The sequence below is a fragment of the Ostrinia furnacalis genome, unplaced genomic scaffold (assembly GCF_004193835.3).
Source record: "Ostrinia furnacalis isolate ACB-3 unplaced genomic scaffold, ASM419383v2 OfSCF2997, whole genome shotgun sequence".
Taxonomy (NCBI): Eukaryota; Metazoa; Arthropoda; class Insecta; order Lepidoptera; family Crambidae; genus Ostrinia; species Ostrinia furnacalis.
This window is the reverse complement of record NW_021133236.1, coordinates 42,680-65,732: the sequence shown is the minus strand read 5'-3', so window position 1 is coordinate 65,732 and position 23,053 is coordinate 42,680. Positions and strand designations below refer to the sequence as shown.

The following is a 23,053-nucleotide window of genomic DNA, read 5'->3' as shown; positions in this document are numbered from 1 at the left end:
AAATGTTATTTGTGCAATAATGATAAAGTAAAATTGAAAGTAAACTGTAAAATTATTTTCATATCAAAACTAAAAAAAAACTTTTTAAAGCTTCCCGCCATTTTTATAGAGATGTCAAATCAATCATAGTGTTGTCATAATTGCGGTAATCGAATAATTTTTAACTGAGCTCGCTTGGGTCATAATCTTTAATGCTTCGCTAAAAGGAAAATTATATGCATCACTAATGTCAAAATAGAACGTCATGCGCGTGTTGCGCGTGTTATTTTTCTTCCTTTCATTCGGTCTAATCGCTTTTTCATTACTGTAAAATTATTAATTTATTTTATTTTATTTAGAACTTAGTGTATCCTACTTATACAAAATGAATCCTATTTCAAGTGAGTTGAGTATGAACGATTTAAACTGTAAATTCTTCGAAATAATGCAAGATGAAGGTGCGGCTGAAGAGGCAACAAATTTTATTTACGAGAGTCTTTTGGATGATGTTACCGTGGGGTTTTTGTTTGAGTTCCACCACGGGCTGAAAACGGGTCTGACGGAATTACTTGAAGGCGAAAAAGAAGATGAGGAAGGGTTCAAGATAGTGAATTCTCCAGAATGCGATGTATTTGGATTTTCCATTTTGAAGAAGACGCCGGATAGTAACTGTTCATGTCCTAACTGCGAGCGTCCGGTTTCAGCCACGCGATTCGCACCACATTTAGAGAAATGCATGGGTATGTCTTTGTCTTTTCTAAATCAGCTGATCAGTATGTTTAGATTTAGGTAGGTACAAAATGGTGGCCATGATATCAGCTGTTGTTACTGATAAAAAAATATTTGTGTTTATGTCATTCTAAGCTAAACCTGAACCTAGTGCATAACAAAGAAAAAGACCATTCAAAAGTGTTAGTAGATGCATTCTTAATTAATCACTATACTAAAACATAAGTTAGTTATCATAGTAATTGTATTGAAATGTATTCTGTGGTTGTGCCTTTAAGTCCTACTAATATTATAAATGCGAAAGTTTGTATGGATGTCTGGATGTGAACATGTTTGTTACTCTTTCATAGTATAAGATCCCGCTATACAACGACCTTCATCGAGATGCTTATTTGATGAAACATATTTTATATTCAATTTAACATGTCAATAATTATATTGCTTAAGGGTTGCCTAATAAATTTCAGTCCAGGATATGATTAATTAATAATTAAAAAAAGATTTTTTTTTTAATATTTCATCGGTTTGACTATTAAACAAACTCCATACCAATCGAAAGTATGAAGCCCATAGAATATGCAAACGTTAGGTTGCCTATTCTTTTCCAGTCATAACTCTCGGGTTGCCAGGTATAAACAGGTAAATTGATAGAGCATTTTGCATCGGTCTGATAATTTAATCAAATTTAAATGAAAATAAAGATTATTTCTTTATGAACACGATGGTATAGGGTTGCCTGCGAAAAATCAGTCCTGAATGACGGTTGTCGAATTTTGTAAAGTGAAATTAAAACTGAAAGGTAACATTTTTCGAGTAACTGGCAATATTTGGGAAAGACGAGTTGTATGAGGCGTTTGTGTGTCTTGTCAAGAGGTGTCGCTTGGGTGAAGAAATTTCTCCAGTGTTGCCATGCTTTGGGAGATTTGTTCCAAAAATGTCGAAAGTGGAAATAACGACTTCCGGTCAAAAATTTGGATGACGCCTCCTGCAAAAGGGTCGTACAAATGACATTTGACCATTTTCATCTCGATCACCTGGCAACACTGGCAGCTACGGGGAAAAGTATTTTTTTTCGACATGGGTGTCTTTAAAGTTAAGGACGGACAGAAGGAGATATGGCAGAAAAAATCCAAAAATGGGGTTTGGTCGGTTATACGACCCAAATTATGGGAAAAATCCGAAAATTCAGAAAATCAAGATGGCGACCGAGTGAGCGGTCATTTTGTAAAAAGTTTCAGATTTCTGATGTTTCAAACCCCATTTTTGGATTTTTTCTGCCATATCTCCTTCTGTCCGTCCTTAACTTTAAAGACACCCATGTCGAACAAAAATACTTTTCCCCGTAGCTGCCAGTGTTGCCAGGTGATCGAGATGAAAATGGTCAAATGTCATTTGTACGACCCTTTTGCAGGAGGCGTCATCCAAATTTTTGACCGGAAGTGGTTATTTCCACTTTCGACATTTCTGGACCAAATCTCCCAAAGCATGGCAACACTGGAGAAATTTCTTCACCCAAGCGACACCTCTTGACAAGACACACAAACGCCTCATACAACTCGTCTTTCCCAAATGTTGCCAACTACTCGAAAAATGTTACCTATCAGTTTTAATTTCACTTTACAAAATTCGACAACCGTCATTCAGGACTGATTTTTCGCAGGCAACCCTATACCACCGTGTTCATAATGAAATAATCTTTATTTTCATTTAAATTTGATTAAATTATCAGACCGATGCAAAATGCTCTATCAATTTACCTGTTTATACCTGGCAACCCGAGAGTTATGACTGGAAAAGAATAGGCAACCTAACGTTTGCATATTCTATGGGCTTCATACTTTCGATTGGTATGGAGTTTGTTTAATAGTCAAACCGATGAAATATTAAAAAAAAAAATCTTTTTTAAAAGATTAATTAATCATATCCTGGACTGAAATTTATTAGGCAACCCTTGAGCAATATAATTATTGACATGTTAAATTGAATATAAAATATGTTTCATCAAATAAGCATCTCGGTGAAGGTCGTTGTATAGCGGGATCTTAGACTATCACACAAAAACTACTCAACGGATTTTGATGAAACTTTACAGTATTATTGTTTATAACTCAGAATAACAGGCTGTAATTTATGACGATCTGTGACAAACAAAATTTTACGCGGGTGAAGCCGCAGGCAAAAGGTAGAAAATAAATAAATATTTATAAACTTTATGTTTCGAGCTAGACCGAACTCTGCTTCAAACGAAACCAGGAACTAATACAACCAATGCAACTCATCACACCGGAAACGAAAATTTAACTACAGTAAACGACAACAACATCTTATACGACAAAAACTCTCTCCCAATACGGCTGGTCACCGTGGGGGAAGTAGACCACCACCCTCCATCAAAATGATGGAGGAGGCTTTTACCCAAGTGGGGCCACAATCAAGAGAAATAATTAATTTTAAATAAAACTGTAATAACTGTGGATTTATAAAGCTGTAATAATAAAAATAATAATGTACCAGGAATGGGGCGTAACAGCTCCCGTATCGCGTCGCGCCGCATCGCTTCAAACAGCCGCGAGCCGACCTCGTACGCTGGGCTTCTGAGCGACGATGAGGACGACGCGGACTGGGCTGGCGGCTCCATCCAGAACGAGAGGCGCAAGCGCAGGATCAAAAACAACAATAGGAAGCCGAAACTTCATAAGTATGTATCTGAATAGTTTAGTATTAGTGATTTTTAGGGATATACAGTTCATACGACCACTGACTTAATCTCTTAGCCCAAAATTATTCACTTTTATCTGAATGTTGTGGTTTTAGACATACTTTGGTTATCCATTGCAATAGTCTGGTCTGTGAGCACGTAGAATTTTGTCCAATGACCCCAAGCTACCCATCCTTATCGCTCGCGCGTAATGATATTGCTGTCGCGACTTTGCGACGGGCGCCCGCAGTGAGTGTGCGAGCGCGACAGCAACATAATTACGCGCGAGCGATAAGGATGGGTAGCTTGGGGTCATTGGACAAAATTCTACGTGCTCACAGACCGGGCTTTACAACTGGATGCTCACTAAATTTTCATGTAAAAAATGTAGGTTTTCAGGCATAATGTAGCAGAACTTGGAACTAAAGTTTATAAACTCATCTTTTACTCAATCTCTTTAAATCCGAAGAGTTATTGTAAAAGTATCGAAGTGACACATCATGGTATGTGCAGAGCTGGAACTGTCATTATTAATCTGATAAAGGCTGATGGCTGATCGCAGATAGAATAAAAGAGAAAAAATAAAATCCTTATCCACTTTTGGATAGAGTTTATAAGACTCATCTTGTACCAATAACAATAACACCTTTTGTAAACATTATGGAAGCAATAAACTATTGAGTATTGAGTACCATGTTCGTTCAATATTATGTTGTTTGTTCGTTCTTCTTTTAACATTGTCTCATCAATACCTTTGTTTTATTTTAATTCTCAGAATATGTTACAGCATTTAATTAATTCTTGGCTGCGATAACTTGGCATTCCAGTGGCAACAGCCGAAACAACAACGGGAACGCGACCGCCGACGGGAACGACGGCGGCGCCACCTACGAGACGATGACGGCCAACGAGAAGAAGAATCTTCTCCTTCAGATTTGTGGAGTGGTTTCTGAGCACACTAAGAAATTGTGCACGAGGTAAAGTTACAATTTACATTTACTTTTTATTTAACCGTTATTGAATGTCTTACAGTAGAAAAGTTAAACGCACGCAATTTCATCTTCTCTCTTTTATTATCATTTTATTTACTTGGGATAAAGTCCAAATCTGCATCGTTTGAGAGTTGAAACATGGTAACATTATTTCTGTGTTTATTTTGTTTTTGTTCAGGCTCATCTTAGATTATAGGGTTATAGATGAAGCTTTCGAAATGGCATATCGTGAAATGCCAGCATGATTGTATTTATAAAACAAGAACAAAATTCTTGCAAAACAAGAAGCCAGACTGTTCCCAATCTGCAACTCCTGTGTATGATCTATAACCTGTTGGAAAGTTAGAAACTTTTTGGTTATACGCAAGAATTTAATAATTTGAATTTGGCACTCCGCTGTCAATGTAAGGCTTCCAGATCTCTGGATCGATCACTCGATCTCATGTAATCTCTGTGTGCTGTATGTTCTAAAATAAATCCGTGGTAATCTTCGTGGTCTTTTCCTTCTTACGCTCCAACTCCAACATGGTAGCACTACACAAAGCCACTCCGAGCTCTGAGGGTTTATAATAAATGTGTCTATCCAGGTCCACCCGCTGCCCGCAACACACAGAGGAGCAGCGGCGCGCGCTCCGCAACGCAGTATTAGAACCATCCACGCCGGAGTCGGCGAGCATGGGCGCGGCGGCCGACGAGGCGGGCTCGCCGCCCGACTCCAGCCCCTCGTCCTCTTGCTCGTCGTCCAGCCGCAAGCGCGACCGCCACCGCGCGCCGCCCAAGGTGAGCCGGGTCAGTGGGGCACAGTGAGCCGGGTCAGTGGGGCACAGTGAGCCGGGTCAGTGGGGCACAGTGAGCCAGCAGGACGAGGCGGGCTCGCCGCCCGACTCCAGCCCCTCGTCCTCTTGCTCGTCGTCCAGCCGCAAGCGCGACCGCCACCGCGCGCCGCCCAAGGTGAGCCGGGTCAGTGGGGCACAGTGAGCCGGGTCAGTGGGGCACAGTGAGCCGGGTCAGTGGGGCACAGTGAGCCGGGTCAGTGGGGCACAGTGAGCCGGGTCAGTGGGGCACAGTGAGCCAGCAGGGCGCGGCGGCCGACGAGGCGGGCTCGCCGCCTGACTCCAGCCCCTCGTCCTCCTGCTCGTCGTCCAGCCGCAAGCGCAACCGCCACCGCGCGCCGCCCAAGGTGAGCCGGGTCAGTGGGGCACAGTGAGCCGGGTCAGTGGGGCACAGTGAGCCGGGTCAGTGGGGCACAGTGAGCCAGCAGGACGAGGCGGGCTCGCCGCCCGACTCCAGCCCCTCGTCCTCTTGCTCGTCGTCCAGCCGCAAGCGCGACCGCCACCGCGCGCCGCCCAAGGTGAGCCGGGTCAGTGGGGCACAGTCAGGGCCGGACCGTAAGTTTAGGGGGCCCTGGGCTATACTACTTATGCCCGTTTTCACCATCATTCCCTAATTTTTAAGTGATCCCTATGACAACAAAATTCATTTTGTGTTACCATAGGGGTCACTTAAAAATTAGGGATTGATGGTGAAAACTGGCATTAGAAGCCCCACCTAATTACTCAAAGTATAGAAAAAAATGAGACCGTAAAATATTTTTTTGACTTGAATTGACTTAGCTGGGGCCCTTGAATCCACAGGGCCCTGGGCTGAAGCCCAAAAGTCATAATGGTAGATCCGGCAGTGGACAGTGAGGCAAGTGCGTTACTCTTTGAGTCCATTGGGGCAACTGCATCTCTCATGGGTCCACAGGAGCTACTGAAACTAACAGATCCGCTTTGACTCCCACTTACATTGCAAACTGGGGCAACTCCGTCTCATGGATCCACAGGAGCAACTGCGTCTCTAACAGTTCCACTGCAACTCCCAGCAATCTTGCCGCAAAACTCGGGACAATTACGTCTGAGTGAGACCACTGGGCCTCTAGAGCAGCGGTTCCCGAATGGTGGTCCGCGGAACCCTGGGGTTCCGTGGAAAGGCCGCAAGGGTTCCGTAAAAAATATTATCCCACGTTTCGTGACCGACGTTGTTCGCTCGCACCGACTTGTTTACGCACAAGGGAGGGGCAGGGCGTGCGGGCGGAGTATACGGGGGTTCCGCTAGGAAAAGTATAATCAATTATTAGGGTTCCTTGGCAAAAAAAATTGGGAAACCCTGCTCTAGAGGGAACTTCATATCTTAGTCCACTGCGACTGCCTTCGGATACCTGCAAATCTTTCAAAGCAACAAGTCTCTCATGGATGCACTAAGACAATTGGGACTTTTAGGACTACAGTGTATCATACTCGTAGATCTACTGCGACTCCCTTAGGGTAAATTCAAATCTCCCAGGATTACTACCTCTCATGACTCTACTGAGACTTTGTTTTATCCAACTGGGGTCCTGAAGCAAATGTTTCTCTCATAATAAATTCCGAAATATACTTTCTCTGAAGTTTTATAAATAAAAAAATATTTTGTTTCCCAGATCAACAAGAGGAACAAGGAACCAGCCAACAGAGACTAAGGAGGCAGAAACAACCGAATGGACTATAGTGGTGGGGATTGGAAAAAACGTTAAGTACTGTAATGAACTATTTCTATTCTGAAAGGTTCATATTATTAGCATCTAGTAGCCCCATTTTGACCATCTCGAGCGAGAAGCCAGCTCTAATACAGTGAGTGTTTTTTTCCAGACGATATTGAGAACAGGAAAGGCCATAAAACTACCAATCCAATTTGTTAATTGTTTTATATTAGTCTTATTTACATAATACATACACTAAGATATCATTTTTACGCAAAAATAAAACATTCAGTCTAAAGTTTGTCTGATTAGATAGTGTTTTTCCACCGAAGTTGTATAAGAAATTTGGGGTATATTTACTTAAATGATTGCTCTGGAAAATTACATTCACGAGATATCTCTCTTACGTACAAATTACGTAAGCCGGTGGCACGACATATTTTAATCTCTGGCACTATAGTGAACGCCATTCAAATAATGACTTGTATTTAAGGAATCGTGATATTTTGTAGTTAGATATTCTTTGAATACGCCAAATTGTATCAAATTAAAAAATATTTTGGAAGGGAAATATTTTTTCTGCTTTGAAGAATGTCAGTCATCATAACGGCGCGCTTTTATTGACGTTGGAAAATTTTAGCCACCTGCCGAATGTAACTGCTTGGTCATTAATGTGTGTATTATGTATGTTATATGTTATTGTATTAGGTATTGTGGTAATAGTACAATTTATATTTCATTATTGTCAGACCGAGTCGCAAGTTCTTTTTTGCTGCTGTGTGTGTAACGTTTTTAATTTTTAGCTAACATTTAAAAGATCTTGATACTGCCAGTATAATTTCCCACCGCTAGTGTATAGTTAAATCACATGAAGCAGGTGACTAAATTTGACCTTTATAAATCGAGCCTTAGCACAGGCGTCAGAAGTTTTGTTAGCATCTTATTTGTAATTTTTGAATGTCCTACGCTTCAGTTTCGTTCTGAAGTGACTGTCACTTTAATGGATCGTCCGTCACTATAATGGATGAAGTTCTGAAAGTTGAAAGATGGTTTAATAATATCAATGTTGTATCATATTCCTTTATGTTTAATAAACTACTTAATTCTCGACAACTGCATTAGAGCAGATTTTCATAGAATAGAAATAAATGTGTCAGCCATCTTCATTTTCGGAACTTAAAAGAATTCATATTTTTTATTAGGTTAGCATTAGATATTAAGAAACATTACCAAGAATAAGTTTATTTTTACGCGATCTCAAACAAATGATTTATAGTTAGTAATTCATGTTTATAAAGACAGAGATATTCGTATGATTGTTCTATAAAAATATTGAGTAATTATTGACTGAATTGTAGTGGTATGAGATATGATAAATGAAATAAATATAAGTATACGACATGAAGTTTGTTTTTTATTTTACTTCCAAGTTCCTGGATAATATAATAATAATATGCAATCGCACATAAGCAATTAAAATAAAACCACAACATAAAAGAATAAACCATCATTTATTGGCATATAGTAACTGGATTGAAATATTTACATTAATATAATATAGATATCACAAAACACACCTCACAGAACTTGCAAAAGCGAAACAACGTTACAACTAATACGCACGAACTACCTACAATATTCCTCGAAAGATCTTTGGAATGAGACTTGCGTCTTTAAACAGTTTTAAGTTCGTCAAAATTAACATACACTCGTCCATTGTAAATTATTAAAAAGCAAACATGTAGTTCAAAAGGCGTTAGTAAAAATGATTTGTCAAAACAACGTAGGAGTTTGTGCAAAAGGTGTTTCTATTTAGTTAAATGTAAAATAGGTAAGTACAGTCAAACTAGCCAAGTAATGGGGATCTATACCTATTCTCTTTCAATCGAACAGAAGAAAGAGAAAACTTATAATAATACTAGATAACAGACAGACCAAGATCTTAGAGCCAGTGGATTTTTAGGAAACCAAATCAATTACCAATAGAAATCTTGTAAACTTTGGCGAATTTACGTTTTCCCAGAAGTTCCCGTGGCTTTAAAATGTCGGTTGACACTGTCATAAACGCGATTATTCCAAATCTACAAGATTTAAGCAATGAATTCCTTTATCTCGTAGAACTAAGTAAGGTCGCGTTTATGTAAAACTATTAAACTTCAGAACTGTGGCCCGCCACTGTGTCAATTTGGCATAAAGTAATGATTTACTAGTAACTTGTCCTGTACTGAGGTTACGTGGTCCAATTTTCTACGATAAATCTAAGACCAAAACTAAAATTATGAAATCAAGTCCGAATAAAACCATAAATCATCACAGTATGCGCATAGACACGTAACATTTATTTTTTATTTTTCCACATCAAAATGCAACTACCTCTCCTAAATTTGCCTCTTACAGCAAAACATATCTTTGCATAGAAGTAGCTATATAACATTGACGTCAACATTTAATACTATAAATAGTATATTCGAAATTAAATCTTCCAAAATTGGTGTTATCAGTGGTCAGTGTTATATCTATTTATTGCTGGCGTATTATATCACTTGGCAATACAAATCCAACGTAGCCTTTTGTATGTTCGGCGAAACATTTCCAGAAACTCTGCGAATATATTCCTCAGTTTATAGTTTGTGCAATTCGAACTACCTACAATGACGTAGATATACACAAAAGATAATTTTAACGAATCCTTGTTTTTACTATTGAATGTATATCCATATTGTCAGTTCGGATTACACGCTCTATACTGAAGGCAACTTTCAATACTAGAGGCTTTAATAATAATTAACAGTTTATAGTTTTTTAACCTACGCATCGGCCGTGTTATACAATATTTGTACTAAGCACCAACTAACAAACAATGAGTTTAACATCCAGGCACCCTTGTATTGTAATTTATTCTCTTTAGTCTATTGAGTCAGTGCAAATATAATGTAAATAGTAGATTAAACTTGTACACTGAGTTGGTACACAAATAATGTCATAGATACTAGCAAAAAATATCAAACAATAGGACAATATAAATTGATTAGATTAAAAAAATTAGTAAAACGATTAAAGTTTACCATCCAAACATCAAACAACTTGGTTTGAAATAATTGACAATGAAAAAGATTAAATACTGATGTCATTTACTTTAAAAATCGCATTAGATTTTATAGACTATTTCACCATAAAGTAAGCACCGGTTATCTATGATATTGCTTAAGAGTAGATGAAGATACAAAATCTAGTAAATGAACAGAACAACCTAGTATTGACATAACTTGACTGGGTGTAAAGAAATACCGCTGGTATAGATTCGATATTGAAGTAGAAACTTGCAAAGCCGTTTTCGAATCGTCTTAAAAGTCGAAACGGCATTTTCCCATTTCTATTTAGCATTCTTACAAATCACTATTGAAGATATATCGATTAAGACTGGTCTTAGCTGACCTAGTATAGTATCAACATATCAACAGTATGTTTTTAAACGTAACTTGTCATAATTTCAAAAACAAATGACATAATTATGATTTATTGGTGCAACAACAGTATCAGGCACACTTATTAAATTTTATCTTCAAAAATAAATTCAAAAACCCATCCGAATGAGGGAACTAAAATTCGGACTATACACAGCTACCAATAGGAAACGTTGTTATAATTAAATAGGACGACCAAATCAATCGATTTTGGCTCAAATTCTTTACGAAAAGTTCTTGAATGACACGAATCGACTCCCTGGGTGTATTTCTATCGACATCTCGTACAAACCGGGTATTTCCCTACGACAGCGCGTGAGCGGCGTACGCGCAGCAAGTTATTCCGCGCTGATAATGCTGTCACGGCCGGGGCCCACGCCGATGTATTGTACTGGAACGAAAATTATTATTCCATTAATAAACTTATCCACAACGGGGGAGTTAACACTACTACTAGGTATAGCAGGAACCACAGGGAGGGAATTTTATGACGTACAAATTGTCAGTAGGTCGGAGTAGATGACAAGAGTGGAACGCAAAAACAAAAACATCTGTAATCTAGTTTGTAAATAAGTTACTGATGGCCGTTTAACAACTGCTAATGGACCGACGATCTGGTGAAGGTTTCGGGAACCACCTGGATACGGTCTTGTGGAAATCCTTGGGGAGGTATCTGTCCAGTGTGCTTAGTGCGAGTTTGCATTGAATCCGCGTCGTTGTTCGCGAGTGCGTAAAAATCTATGATCATTTTAGTTGAACAGTCTGTCATAAGAGTTCATGTAATTTTTTTCGCAGTCGCTAGCGATCACGTTTGGTGTAAACTCGCACTTAGCACACAGCAGTGGGTGTTCTTTGATTGATGATGATCATGAAATAAGTAACTAATGTGCTGCTATAATTTAGGTTTTCTCCAGCTACCCACCAGGTATCTGCAGGAAGTTCTCGATGGCCTTCACGTAGGCGCACGCGGCTTCGGGCAGCCGGTCCATCTGCCGCACCTCCTCTATGCTGCACGCCCAGCCCGGCATCGTTACGTACTCCACCTGGCAATGACAGTTAGAGTAGACCGTTGATTTTTCGTCGGCCGATAGTTTAGTCGGGCAGTTGATCAGTATGGGTGTCGCAGGCAAATTGTATGATTCCGCATTTTACAAACGGCGTCGTCAGTTTACAAACGCTCGCTGTTCTATGAAATGCCGAAGGCAAATTGGCGACTCGTTCAATTGATAAAATTTCGACTATGATTGTTGCAATAGGGTGACCATCATAAAACACATGTTGGACAAATCAGACTTAATTTCAGAAATCAGGTAGGTATCTATTCAGGTAAGACAAACCTAAGATACTTGCTACTCCTAAAGTAATTAAAATATTTTCGTAATAAAAACAACACTAAACTAAATTAAACTATTGACGTACGTACCTATAGGTAAAACTATGACATACAATAAGTTTCGATAGTCAGTCCTTTAATTCTTACATTTTAATTATACCTAGAAGAAGTCTAGAAGACAACACAATATTTTTTTAAACCAATAATATTCCGCAGCAGTCCACCACCAGTCCGAGCACCAGATTCCATTGTCACCTTAGCGTTTTTTACGTGCCGGATAACCTCAAAAACTATTTCATTTTTCCATAGCTTTTTCACTGCTCCTATTTATGAATCGTAAAATATTTTTAATTCACTAAGTATAATCAATGTCTTTTTATGTGAAAAGTCCTTTGAATACGTAGAATTTGCACTGTTTTCTGTATCACAACACCACGACTCGACGCCATTTTTCTTGTTTTGATTAGCAGCGCCTCGCGTGGTAAGAAAAAGAACTAAATACTTTAATTTGCCGCGGCATTTTGTAAACGGCAATTGAATTGGCTATCAAATGTTTTTTTCATATTATAAAGTGCCCAGGCAATTTACATTTTGCCTTCGGCATTTCATAGAGCAGCGAGCGTTTGTGAACTGACGACGCCGTTTGTAAAATGCGGAATCATACAATTTGCCTGCGACATGGGCATAGTTATTTATTTTTTAGCGTTAAGAGTCGCATCTCAAACTAATTTGAAAATTATAAATAACTTGAAAATATCGAACTGCCTAAGGCGGGAATTGAACCCACGACCTTCCGCTTGCCGGGCGACTGCTCTTCCTGTTAGGCAGTTCGATTTTTCAAGTTATTTATAATTTTCAAATCAGTATGGGCATGTATGGGAGTGCGCACACTACGCCGATTCGATTTGGCCGATTCCTCATACAATTTAAAATCGGGCACAACTATCGGCCAACTAAAAATCAACAGTGTGCGCCTACTCTAAATCTAATGTGAGAGTTATTAAGACACAATAAAGTTATTTTATTATTTATTAGTTAATCTAATGCTTGTCGGCCGTTTGGTGTAGTGCTTCGAAACGGACTACTATTCCGGAGGTTGCGGGTTCGATTCCCGCACAGTACAAACATTTGTGTGCATGAACATATTTGTTTGTATTGGAAACGAGTTATTCCGATGTCACACAACTGATGAAGGTAATGGAAATACACCCTGGGAATGAAGTTTTATTCAGGTGATGCCTGGGAACGTACAGCGTTGTTCTGTTACAGCTGGGAACGCTTAGCGTTGTTTATTACACTTGGGAACTTAATATTAGAGCTCTTTCAAATATGTAACATGTTTTTAGCTGCAGTCATTCGATTGCAGGACCGCACGCGGTAATTTGTGTGACTACTGCATTGAAATAAAAATGACAACATTTAGTGTGCGGCCTTGCAAACAAACGACTGACGTTCTTGCTCGTCTAATTTGAAAGAGCTCTTATAATTTAATGAATTTCCAGGTTAATGATTCGAGAAGGTATTTATAGGCTGATTGACTTGCTAATGCTATATTGCCTTGAAAGATATCGACATACCACATCAATTTACTGACAGATAACCAATAAAAATAAAAACCATCATTCACAAAATACAAAACATTACCTCAACATTGCTCAGCTCCGTCATTGACGAGGGGAAGTAATCAATCTTCTTGCCGTTCAATTTGTAGGCCACGCCTATTTTGATTTCTTTTAGCGTGTCCAAAATGTCTAGTTTCGTTAGACATATCCTGTAACGAAAAACGTGAAAATGAGCGACGGAAATGATGCAATTTCTAATCTATACTTCTATACTAATATTATAAATGCGAAAGTAACTCTGTCTATCTGTCACGCTTTCATTCAGGCCTAAACCACTGAAGCGATTTTGATGTAAGGCATAGAGATAGTTTGGGTCCCGGGAAAGGACATAGGATAGTAATTTTTATCCCGGTTTTTGAAACAGGGACGCGCGCGATAACGTTTTTCTGTGACAGACAAAATTCCACGCGCGTGAAGCCGCGGGCGGAAAGCTAGTAAAAAAGTAAATGTTTCAAGTATCGATAAAAGGAATTGCGATAAAAAAAATATTTATATGATTCAATTGTACAAAATACGTTCTCTTCTTCAGCAGTTCTTATGTTATGCAACCTTATTTATTAAGTTCAGTATTTCACCAACATTTTTCACCTTCAGTTAGAAAACACACTTTTTTCGTTGAACGCGAGAAAAGCGGCGCGTGACCTTGATCCGCCGTTGCCAATAATAAAACTTGTTAACGTTAGTCTACATCTAACAACTATAGATATAAATGGACGACCCTTTTATATGGGAGAATCTAGCTCTTTGGAAGCTGTAGATCATGACTGCACAGGAGATGGAGTCTTATCATATGATTATGAGGGATGGGAGTAGTAATTTACTATTTCTTTTAGGAAAACCGGGCCTGGCACTGGAGGAATTTTGGCGAAGCTATAGACCCTTATAGGCTTCACAGGAATAGCTTCCTTATGTAAGTACAGTGAGCGTCAAGTAATCTGTGACATCCAAAGTGACCTAAACTTTAACAAAGACATGTTGCGAACTTTTTGACTACTTTGGGTGTCAGGAGCTATTTGAAGTTGACTGCATGTACGAGGTGCCCCTAAAAACTTACGAGGTGTATCCGTTGACGACGGCGGTGTACTTGACTACGACGAGGTCCAGCCAGCCGCAGCGTCGCACGCGCTTCGTCGTCACGCCCACCTCGTGACCTCGCGATTGGAGTAGACCTGTCCCTGGCTGCGTGGGACTCGCAACCTTATCACGAAGGTGCTAGAGGTGGTAGTGGTAACTTACGAGGTGTATCCGTTGACGACGGCGGTGTACTTGACTACGACGAGGTCCAGCCAGCCGCAGCGTCGCACGCGCTTCGTTGTCACGCTCACCTCGTGACCTGATTGGAGTAGACCTGTCCCTGGCTGCGTGGGACTCGCAACCTTATCACGAAGGTGCTAGAGGTGGTAGTGGTAACTTACGAGGTATATCCGTTGACGACGGCGGTGTACTTGACTACGACGAGGTCCAGCCAGCCGCAGCGTCGCACACGCTTCGTCGTCACGCCCACCTCGTGACCTCGTGATTGGAGCTGACCGGTCCCTGGCTGCACGGGACTTGCAACCTTATCACGAAGGTGCTAGAGGTGGTAGTGGTAACTTACGAGGTGTATCCGTTGACGACGGCGGTGTACTTGACTACGACGAGGTCCAGCCAGCCGCAGCGTCGCACGCGCTTCGTCGTCACGCCTACCTCGTGACCTCGGGATTGAAGGAGCTGTCCTGTCTCCTGTAAGTTAAGGGTAGTTGCTTTAGTAAAAAAAAATACACAAAATGCACGCTGTTGTCCCGTGAAACGTGTCCCGTGACTAAAAATTCATGAAATTATGCACAGTTTCCGATCACTCACGCATTCCTACCTCGAAACTTTGAGAAATCAAGCGTTGCTATTTGCAAACATTTTTGGCCCACCCTGTATTTCTAGGAAATACCATCCCATAAATCATTACTGGTATGGTAACACACATTGGTTGTTGACTTTCGTCTTCAGGCATTGAGGTATTTTGGACGAAAAGATGTTGCGTAGTTTCCCGAACGCTGCCCAGCCGAGTTGGATTCGACGATTGACCTCCTTCTCGAAATTGGACCTACCTAGCTGGATAGTTTGTCCGAGGTAGACATACTTGTCAACAATCTCGAGAATTGAGACGTATCTTTACTATCGTAACGTATCTTTACTAATACATCTCTGCCGCACTCTTGAAATAAGGGCGAACCTCCAATACCCACGCTTGGAAATATCACTTACGTCATTTAGCTCGGTAGGGAAAGGCCCATCGCCCACACGAGTCGTGTAGGCCTTGACGACGCCGAGCACGTCTCCGATCACCTTCGGTGGGAGACCTAGCCCGGTGCACACGCCGCCGATGCTGCAGTTCGATGACGTCACGTACGGGTAAGTACCTGTGGAAAAGATCGGTAATGATATGTCTTGGATACTTTATTTAGCGCCATCTAGTGTTTTACAACGCAAAGTTTGTACTATCCGAACATCAACAGACGTCGAAATTACGTTTCGATTACGAATTACGAAGCCGCAATGTTATGTCAGCCATAAAAATTATCATTTCTAAATGGTCTAATTAGTTTGACTATGTTTTTTCCATCTGATTAGGCCATTTCCAAACGTCTTAAGTAACAAAACAAAATAGTAAAACGAAATAATTTCACTGAGAAGATGATAGATGATAATAAACTAAATCATAGATTCATGCTGCACCTTTTACAAACAAACGCACGTGATTCATGTACTTATTACAAAAATAAACCAAACTGATACAAGCATACAAAACAAATCATTTTCTTGGCCTTGAGTGGCTACGTCAAAGATTACCAGACAATGCTTATCTAGAGATTTCAACAAGAAGCTTAAACGAATCAATACAACAGAAGATTATAGTCGATTTTAGGTGTGATCCAATCCTTCTTGGATCGCATGGTCTTGCCGTGAATTTCGTAAAAGACGACTAATATGCGAATAAGATCAAGCAGGATCCGAATGGGCAGGGCCTACTCACTAAAACCTGACTTGTGACGGAACTATATCCGAGCTGGACGGCCTAGAAATTCTGTCGCGGCTCCGGCCCAGACTGTGGCTCGCTCCGTTTGAGCAAGCGATTACTGGCTTCAGGGGAGTAGTACCTCCCCTATTCTTCGCTAACGGTGCGCGTGAACACATGCGCGCGCCGCCGTCAGCGAAGAATAGGGGAGGTACTTGCTACCTTTATGAGGTCGTCAGTCCACCTTGGCCGAGGAGGTTGGTAGCGACCTGCATCCAGCGCCGTCTTGCTACCTTTATGAGGTCGTCAGTCCACCTTGGCCGAGGAGGTTGGTAGCGACCTGCATCCAGCGCCGTCTTGCTACCTTTATGAGGTCGTCAGTCCACCTTGGCCGAGGAGGTTGGTAGCGACCTGCATCCAGCGCCGTCTTGCTACCTTTATGAGGTCGTCAGTCCACCTTGGCCGAGGAGGTTGGTAGCGACCTGCATCCAGCGCCGTCTTGCTACCTTTATGAGGTCGTCAGTCCACCTTGGCCGAGGAGGTTGGTAGCGACCTGCATCCAGCGCCGTCTTGCTACCTTTATGAGGTCGTCAGTCCACCTTGGCCGAGGAGGTTGGTAGCGACCTGCATCCAGCGCCGTCTTGCTACCTTTATGAGGTCGTCAGTCCACCTTGGCCGAGGAGGTTGGTAGCGACCTGCATCCAGCGCCGTCTTGCTACCTTTATGAGGTCGTCAGTCCACCTTGGCCGAGGAGGTTGGTAGCGACCTGCATCCAGCGCCGTCTTGCTACCTTTATGAGGTCGTCAGTCCACCTTGGCCGAGGAGGTTGGTAGCGACCTGCATCCAGCGCCGTCTTGCTACCTTTATGAGGTCGTCAGTCCACCTTGTGAACGTCACACGCTTTTTCACTATCACTTACCAAAGTCGATATCCAACATAGCAGCGTTAGCGCCTTCCACCAGCACCCGGCTGCCGTTCTGAATCTCCTTGTGGAGGTACGACACCGTGTCCCGTACTAGAGGACGAATCTTGTCGGCGTATTCCTTGTATCTGCTCAACTCGGCTTCGACATCCACTTCTAGAGATGGGAACATGCGTTTGTAGCTTTCGGCTAGCGTGCGGAACCTGATGGTGGAGAAAAAAGTATTGATTGCTTTTAAACCTTATTAAAAAGATAGGAAATGGAAGAAACTTATTTATACACTGAAGATATTTGGACGTGGCTCAGAATGTGTTGTAAGGATTGAAAGTACAGAGTTTAGGGAATCTCATTCTTGTTATGGAATCTCTCGTTTTCAGAGTAAATATTATAATTTCAGATGAATTCTGATCTTATTTAATATCCAGACAATGCAAAAACGATAAGACGCAATCAATGTTTGAAAAAATGTATTGCTTTTAATCGTAGAAAACATCAAACTCAATCGTTGATCTTTTTGTGGAAGTAGTTTTTTCCAGGAGAAAAAAATATTTAAGAAAGACTAATATGAACTGAACTGAGAACTCACTAATTTCAAATGTATATGTTAATTAAAAAACTCATTAAATGTCGATTACGAGCAAGAGAAACATCCGCGAGGTTTATGACAGTTTTATTCGACAAATTACCACTCGTATCGTTTACATAATGTCACCGATAAAACATTGTTCTCATTTATGTGCGTATTTTGTATACATAAGTAGATAGGTAGCGCACACTCGTTTTTGCACATACCTACTTCTACAAAAATTCAGAAAAGCTTGTCCAGTCATTGGCGTACTGAGGTGTGCCAGGGGATAACATAGTTAGGTTCTTACAACCCGTTCGAGTTAACTGCGCATCTCGCGGCCGTGACGTCACATCGACGCTCTGGTACGAACGGGGCGAACGCCGGTTGAGTGCGAGGTAGAGTTGCATTCCAGCGATGTGCGCAGTTAACTCGACCAGGTTGTAAGTTAACCTTTTTTTAATCTGATCCATGTAATATGATAAATAAACCCTCCTTCTGGCGCAATCAGCAATCGTTCAAATACCTGTTTTGTCTAGCATAAAAAAATCGGGTAAAAACAAGTTGTATTACTTACTTTTCTTCAAACAAGCTGAAATCCCCCATCAGGTCGCCTATCCTGATGCCGTTCCTGGATGCCTTCGACGAGTAGGTCGGCCCGATGCCTTTCTTGGTGGTGCCGAGGGAGTTCTTACCCTTCTCCGCCTCTTGCAAGCCGTCCACCTGCGGAACAGCAGCGAACCTGAGCTCTGAGTCAATATTATCGGTTCAAAGTCGATTGGTTGGGAATTTTAGATGTATACTCAGTCAAATAATACTGAAATATGCTATGGTGAAGAAATACAGATACAGTTGGAATAAAAGACTTACAATATTCTAGATCATTGGTTCCCAAAGGGGGGGGGGGCAAGGAGGGCGCAAAGACCTTTCAAGGGGGGCGCGGGCCATCTGTAAGAAACCTGCGACCGCTGAGAGAACGATAAAGTCAGTTAAACAAAGCGTTTGACAGAATAATCGTACGTTATGAACTGTCAAATGATAACGATTGCTTTACACAATTCCACCTCAGACTGCTCGATACGACCAATAAATAATCTTGACTGGAGGAGGGGGGGCGCAGAATTTTTTGTATGGTCGAAAGGGGGCGCGTCTCAAATAAGTTTGGGAACCAATGTTCTAGCTAGATCATGGCTGGCGAACCAATGACAAACGTTTACTCCCAGTTTCAGGAACGAACCTGAGTTATTTAATGTTATCGGTTCGAAGTTCAGTTCTTGTCTATTACACAATATTTTGCTGTGTACCTATAGTATAAAATGCTACTAAAATTGGTAAAAAAGATTTATAGCGCTCGCAACTGCGTGCTGAAGCGATTACCAAAAATCTATCTATGGCTACTCATCAAAGCCGGCTCCTTTCGTTCGTGAGAGTTTTAATCTCTCTGGCATTTTTGGAACGTAATTTTTCGCAATTATATAACTTTTTCTGGTTTTAAATTTTCGTCAAAGATGACTTCATCTCATATCAAATCGCCAAAAGTTTGCATGATAGATAACAGTGTATCAGTGTTTGATTGCGTAACGTGTACACGTGCGCCGTGGCTTGTAATTACAACGGACATTGTTGAACGTTCGTCTGGCGCTGGTAAATATGTAGAGATCGTAATGCAATATGACGTCAGAATGTACTGTTGGTTTTAATTAGCATCGGTCAAATTGTATAATTGTGCCAAATTAAGCAATTATTATTAAATATGACTAACTGACAACTACTTGTATGTGGTAAAATTAAAAGACTTTTGAAAGTCGCTATTTATAAATCAATAAAGTTAAAAAAACACATTATCTCATTTAGTTTAGTTGCTTAATGCTTAATTCGCAAAATATACCATAGATGGATGTGGAAACAATTGTACAACCTGCAAACATAATTCATCAAACGACTAGTACAGTCAGAAGTACAGTCAGCGTCAATTAGGTGACACCCAAGTAGCCAAAAAGTTCGCAACACGTCTTTGTTACTGTCAAGGACAGGAATTAAAGAGAAATTAAAAACAAAAATAAATATGTCAGACTTTCGAACAAACGCAATAGGGCTTTTCATTTTTGCTCTCTTCGTAACAAATTATGAAGAGAATCAGTTACTATCGGAATAAGGTAGTGTTGTGAACTTTTCGGCCTCTTTGGGTGTCCCGAACTTTTTGATGCTGTAATCATAGATTAGCATGGCGAGCATAAAGATCAAAGAACCTTTAACTATTCTACAGCTAAATAAGAACTCAGTACCTGCTGATGCAAGTCCAGAACCAAGTGTGCCCTGTCGGAGATGATGAGCCTTTCCTGCCAGCCCTGCATGCCCTTCAGCTCGTTCTTCTTGAGCTCCTCGAAGAGACCAGGCAGGTGGATGACCACGCCGTTGCCTGCAAAGGAAAGTGGAATTAGCACGCTGTATATGGACTATGGACCTGTAGATCCTGGCTGCACAGGAGTTGCAGCGGTGGGAACGAGAGGTGGGAATAGTCCCGTTTATCGAACATGGGGTTATTTATGATTGAAAGAAAGAAAAGTGTGAAAACACCAATAAGGTGTAAAGAAGAGGCATGCGTGATCCTAATTACAGGCCTTTATTTTGATAACTTTTTGAGGCATACATGTAGCAGACGCAGTTGACTATTGGCCGATATTATGATCAAATGTACGTTTGATAGTCCACGTCAGCTTTCTACTGAAAGATATTTTCTGACTACTTCACTTCTACTTTTAATCCTATGATGATTCATTTTGATACGGGTCCAATGACAGCACAGTTTCACTTTCCCTTGGACTAGCTTATAGAACAACTATAAAAACCTTTTCCAAACAGAATGCGTCCCTTCCTAGCTCTTTGATTTGCCTGCTAGGAACTCGTTCTGTTATGTGCAATACACAAAATGTTTTCTTTCATAACTATAGTGTAGTAAATGAATGAGTAAAAAACCATTGTGAAGATGGAATGTCGACACCTCAAGGTATAGACAAGTTTTAATTTCGTGCCAGTGAAAAAATACGGGAATATCTTGTCAGCCATCTGAATGACATTTGTTACGCGTTTTGGACCCGCGCCAAATTGGGGTGTGTCGTGTCTTGACATTGGCACACAGCAATGACGATACTCAACCTCAGGGGATATGGAGGTTATCAGAGGAATATCGCTTTCAAAAAGGTTATTCTAAGGTTTATTATTAGTGGACTGTCTAGGTCTAAGGAAGGGCTCCAGAAAGGGGGTATGATGAAGGACTATACCCAGCAGACGAGAGAAGACACTGATAACTTTTAACTAATATTTTGTATATAGGTTTAGATGAGGGAAGCCATTTAAATCTTTCTTCAACTTTTTAACCGCAATAATTAAACTGCCTGGGGAAACTTGACTGCTCTGACCGTTGAGCTCCGTAAACTAGTGAAACTGTTCAGTTTTTTTAATTTTCGGTTCAAGTTCTACCTATCTGTGGCAGTCGATTTTGACAGGTAGAATCAGTCAAAGAAGACAGTAGATCATGATAAATAAATGCATTAAAATAATTACTTTTACAAAAAAAATGCGTGCGCAATGCTTTCAATGTCAGTGCCCAGCCCAGTGCAGATGCCAAGTCCCAAGTTTAAGGTCAACCCTGTGTTCCTCGGTCCCATCCCTGCTACCATCGATTATATCGGTTGCAAAACACGGAAATCCATTCCACCGTAAAACACTACGACCTTGTTTACTTAATTTTCAAGGTACGGTTAATATCAGCGCGTACCAAAACCGTAACCGCGTACCATGGCACAAATTAGGCAAAGAAAATATCTTTTTTCCATGACATTCACTTGTAACAGCAATTGCAATAAATGTTTGTCAACTAACAAAGCACGCAATCGCGATGGATGTTTGAGTTTCTTATCGTTGAACATTGAGACTAATTTTGCAGGTAAATTTAAAATTAGCATTACCAACTCCATTGTCTTTGGAAACGTTTTACGTCATGGTTCTTTTCGTTTACTTTGCTAACTGGTTAATTTAAATATCATGTGTTTCTTTAAATACTTATCTCGAAAGCGAACCTTAACTTCGAACTCCTCCTATGTACTTCTGATTAATTTCGTTGCGGGTCCAATGACAGTTTAACTTTCCCCCGGGACAAACTTGACCTTCATTGTTTGGGTTTTTATTGGCGGTCAAGCTGTTAGATCCTGGCTATACAGGAGTTGCAGTGGTGGGAAAGAGAGGTGGGAATAGTCCCGTAGCATGAAAGCGAAAAGAATTTGCCAATAAGAAACCAATATAAAAGTAAATTACTAATAACTACTACACTGCAGAATGTCGGTACCTAAAGGATGATGGGCACAAATGTATGGAAAGTGGTACCCGCTCCAATAGCCATGACCAATATATATTTTAAAAGGCCTTTAGATGTAGGAAAATGTCTGCTATGGGGCCAGTTCTAATTCACGTTTTGAAAGCAGTAATTCCACTAAGTATTATAATGAAAGTATAACACAATCATCCATGTATACGAGTATGTATTATGACTACAATCTATTAATGGGTCATTCCATGACAAATGTTACCGAGGGTGAAAAACTAAATATGTTCTTTTCGCATTAAATCTGATGAATTTTGAAAGTAAACATTCCAAATTATAATGTGCAACAAAAAAAATCTGCAAGAAACAAGTAATTTTTAAGTTATTAGTCTTCAAAGTCTATACTTAAGTCAACTGTCTGAATGATCATTTTCTCTCTAATTATTGGTAATACGATTAAAAAAAAACTATCTATCTGTGAAACGTTTTGCCACTATATGATTTGAGGGTATTTATCATAGTATCGGTAGTTCTCCCTAGGTGTAACTTTTTATTAATAAGGGGGTAGTACTTTTCTAAATAAAAATATTTATTTCACAAATATCCCCATCAATAATTATAGAGTTAAGGAAGTATGCTGGAGCAGTAAACGCTTCCTGCCTCGCATAACCTAAGTACCATACGATGGACACGTATGATACTTCTTCTTCTTCTTCCTCGGTCTCTCACTGATGAGGATCGCGACCACAGATAGTGTTCCTCCACAGACTGCGGTCATAAGCTGTGTGGACCGCACGATGCAAACTCCCGCCCACCGTCTTCCTCACCGCGTCCGACCATCTTGTCGGTGCCCTGCCCCGAGCGCGTCCCCCTTCATACTGTATGATACTTAGGTTACACAAAAAGTATCTTTATCTTCGAACACAACCAGATCTG

The 23,053-nt window shown here is 40.6% G+C and overlaps 2 protein-coding genes across 7 annotated transcripts in view; one reads left to right on the top strand and one right to left on the bottom strand.

Moving 5' to 3' along the window:
* The first annotated feature begins 237 nt into the window (after positions 1–237).
* On the top strand, positions 238–8,180 carry Sgf11 (SAGA associated factor 11kDa). 5 transcript variants are annotated; one of them, XM_028310285.1, is made up of 6 exons: positions 238–719; positions 3,223–3,406; positions 4,225–4,383; positions 4,986–5,187; positions 5,234–5,247; positions 5,350–5,368. In XM_028310285.1, exons 1-6 carry the CDS (start codon positions 365–367, stop codon positions 5,351–5,353), a joined length of 918 nt encoding a protein of 305 aa, XP_028166086.1. In that variant the 5' UTR covers positions 238–364; the 3' UTR covers positions 5,354–5,368. The 5 variants fall into 5 exon arrangements, with proteins under 5 accessions (XP_028166086.1, XP_028166082.1, XP_028166084.1 ...); XM_028310281.1 differs by lacking the exons at positions 5,234–5,247; positions 5,350–5,368 and adding an exon at positions 6,860–8,180 and having other exon boundaries at positions 4,986–5,178; XM_028310283.1 differs by lacking the exon at positions 5,234–5,247 and having other exon boundaries at positions 4,986–5,094; positions 5,266–5,442.
* Positions 8,181–8,390: 210 nt separating this feature from the next.
* The window catches only part of Adss (adenylosuccinate synthetase), a 28,666-nt gene continuing 14,003 nt past the window's right edge, over positions 8,391–23,053 (bottom strand). The window contains exons 3-11 of one of the 2 annotated variants that reach the window (XM_028310247.1): positions 20,082–20,215; positions 18,374–18,519; positions 17,229–17,434; positions 15,559–15,713; positions 15,012–15,039; positions 14,733–14,829; positions 13,340–13,466; positions 11,285–11,405; positions 8,391–10,753 (exon numbers count right to left, since the gene is read on the bottom strand). In XM_028310247.1, coding sequence (XP_028166048.1) covers positions 10,701–10,753; positions 11,285–11,405; positions 13,340–13,466; positions 14,733–14,829; positions 15,012–15,039; positions 15,559–15,713; positions 17,229–17,434; positions 18,374–18,519; positions 20,082–20,215 — 1,067 coding nt within the window. In that variant the 3' untranslated portion in view covers positions 8,391–10,700. Of the gene's footprint in view, positions 10,754–11,284; positions 11,406–13,339; positions 13,467–14,732; positions 14,830–14,914; positions 15,040–15,558; positions 15,714–17,228; positions 17,435–18,373; positions 18,520–20,081; positions 20,216–23,053 lie in introns of both variants that reach the window. The other variant, XM_028310246.1, reaches the window with a different exon arrangement.

What these genes read in the sequence shown, in the direction of transcription:
- Sgf11 (XM_028310281.1), top strand. Translation starts at nt 365, where the DNA reads ATGAATCCTATTTCAAGTGAGTTGAGTATGAACGATTTAAACTGTAAA. An exon ending in ACATTTAGAGAAATGCATGG is followed by an intron (nt 720 to 3,222) that starts GTATGTCTTTGT and finishes ATAATGTACCAG; the next exon opens with GAATGGGGCGTAACAGCTCC. An exon ending in ACTAAGAAATTGTGCACGAG is followed by an intron (nt 4,384 to 4,985) that starts GTAAAGTTACAA and finishes GTGTCTATCCAG; the next exon opens with GTCCACCCGCTGCCCGCAAC.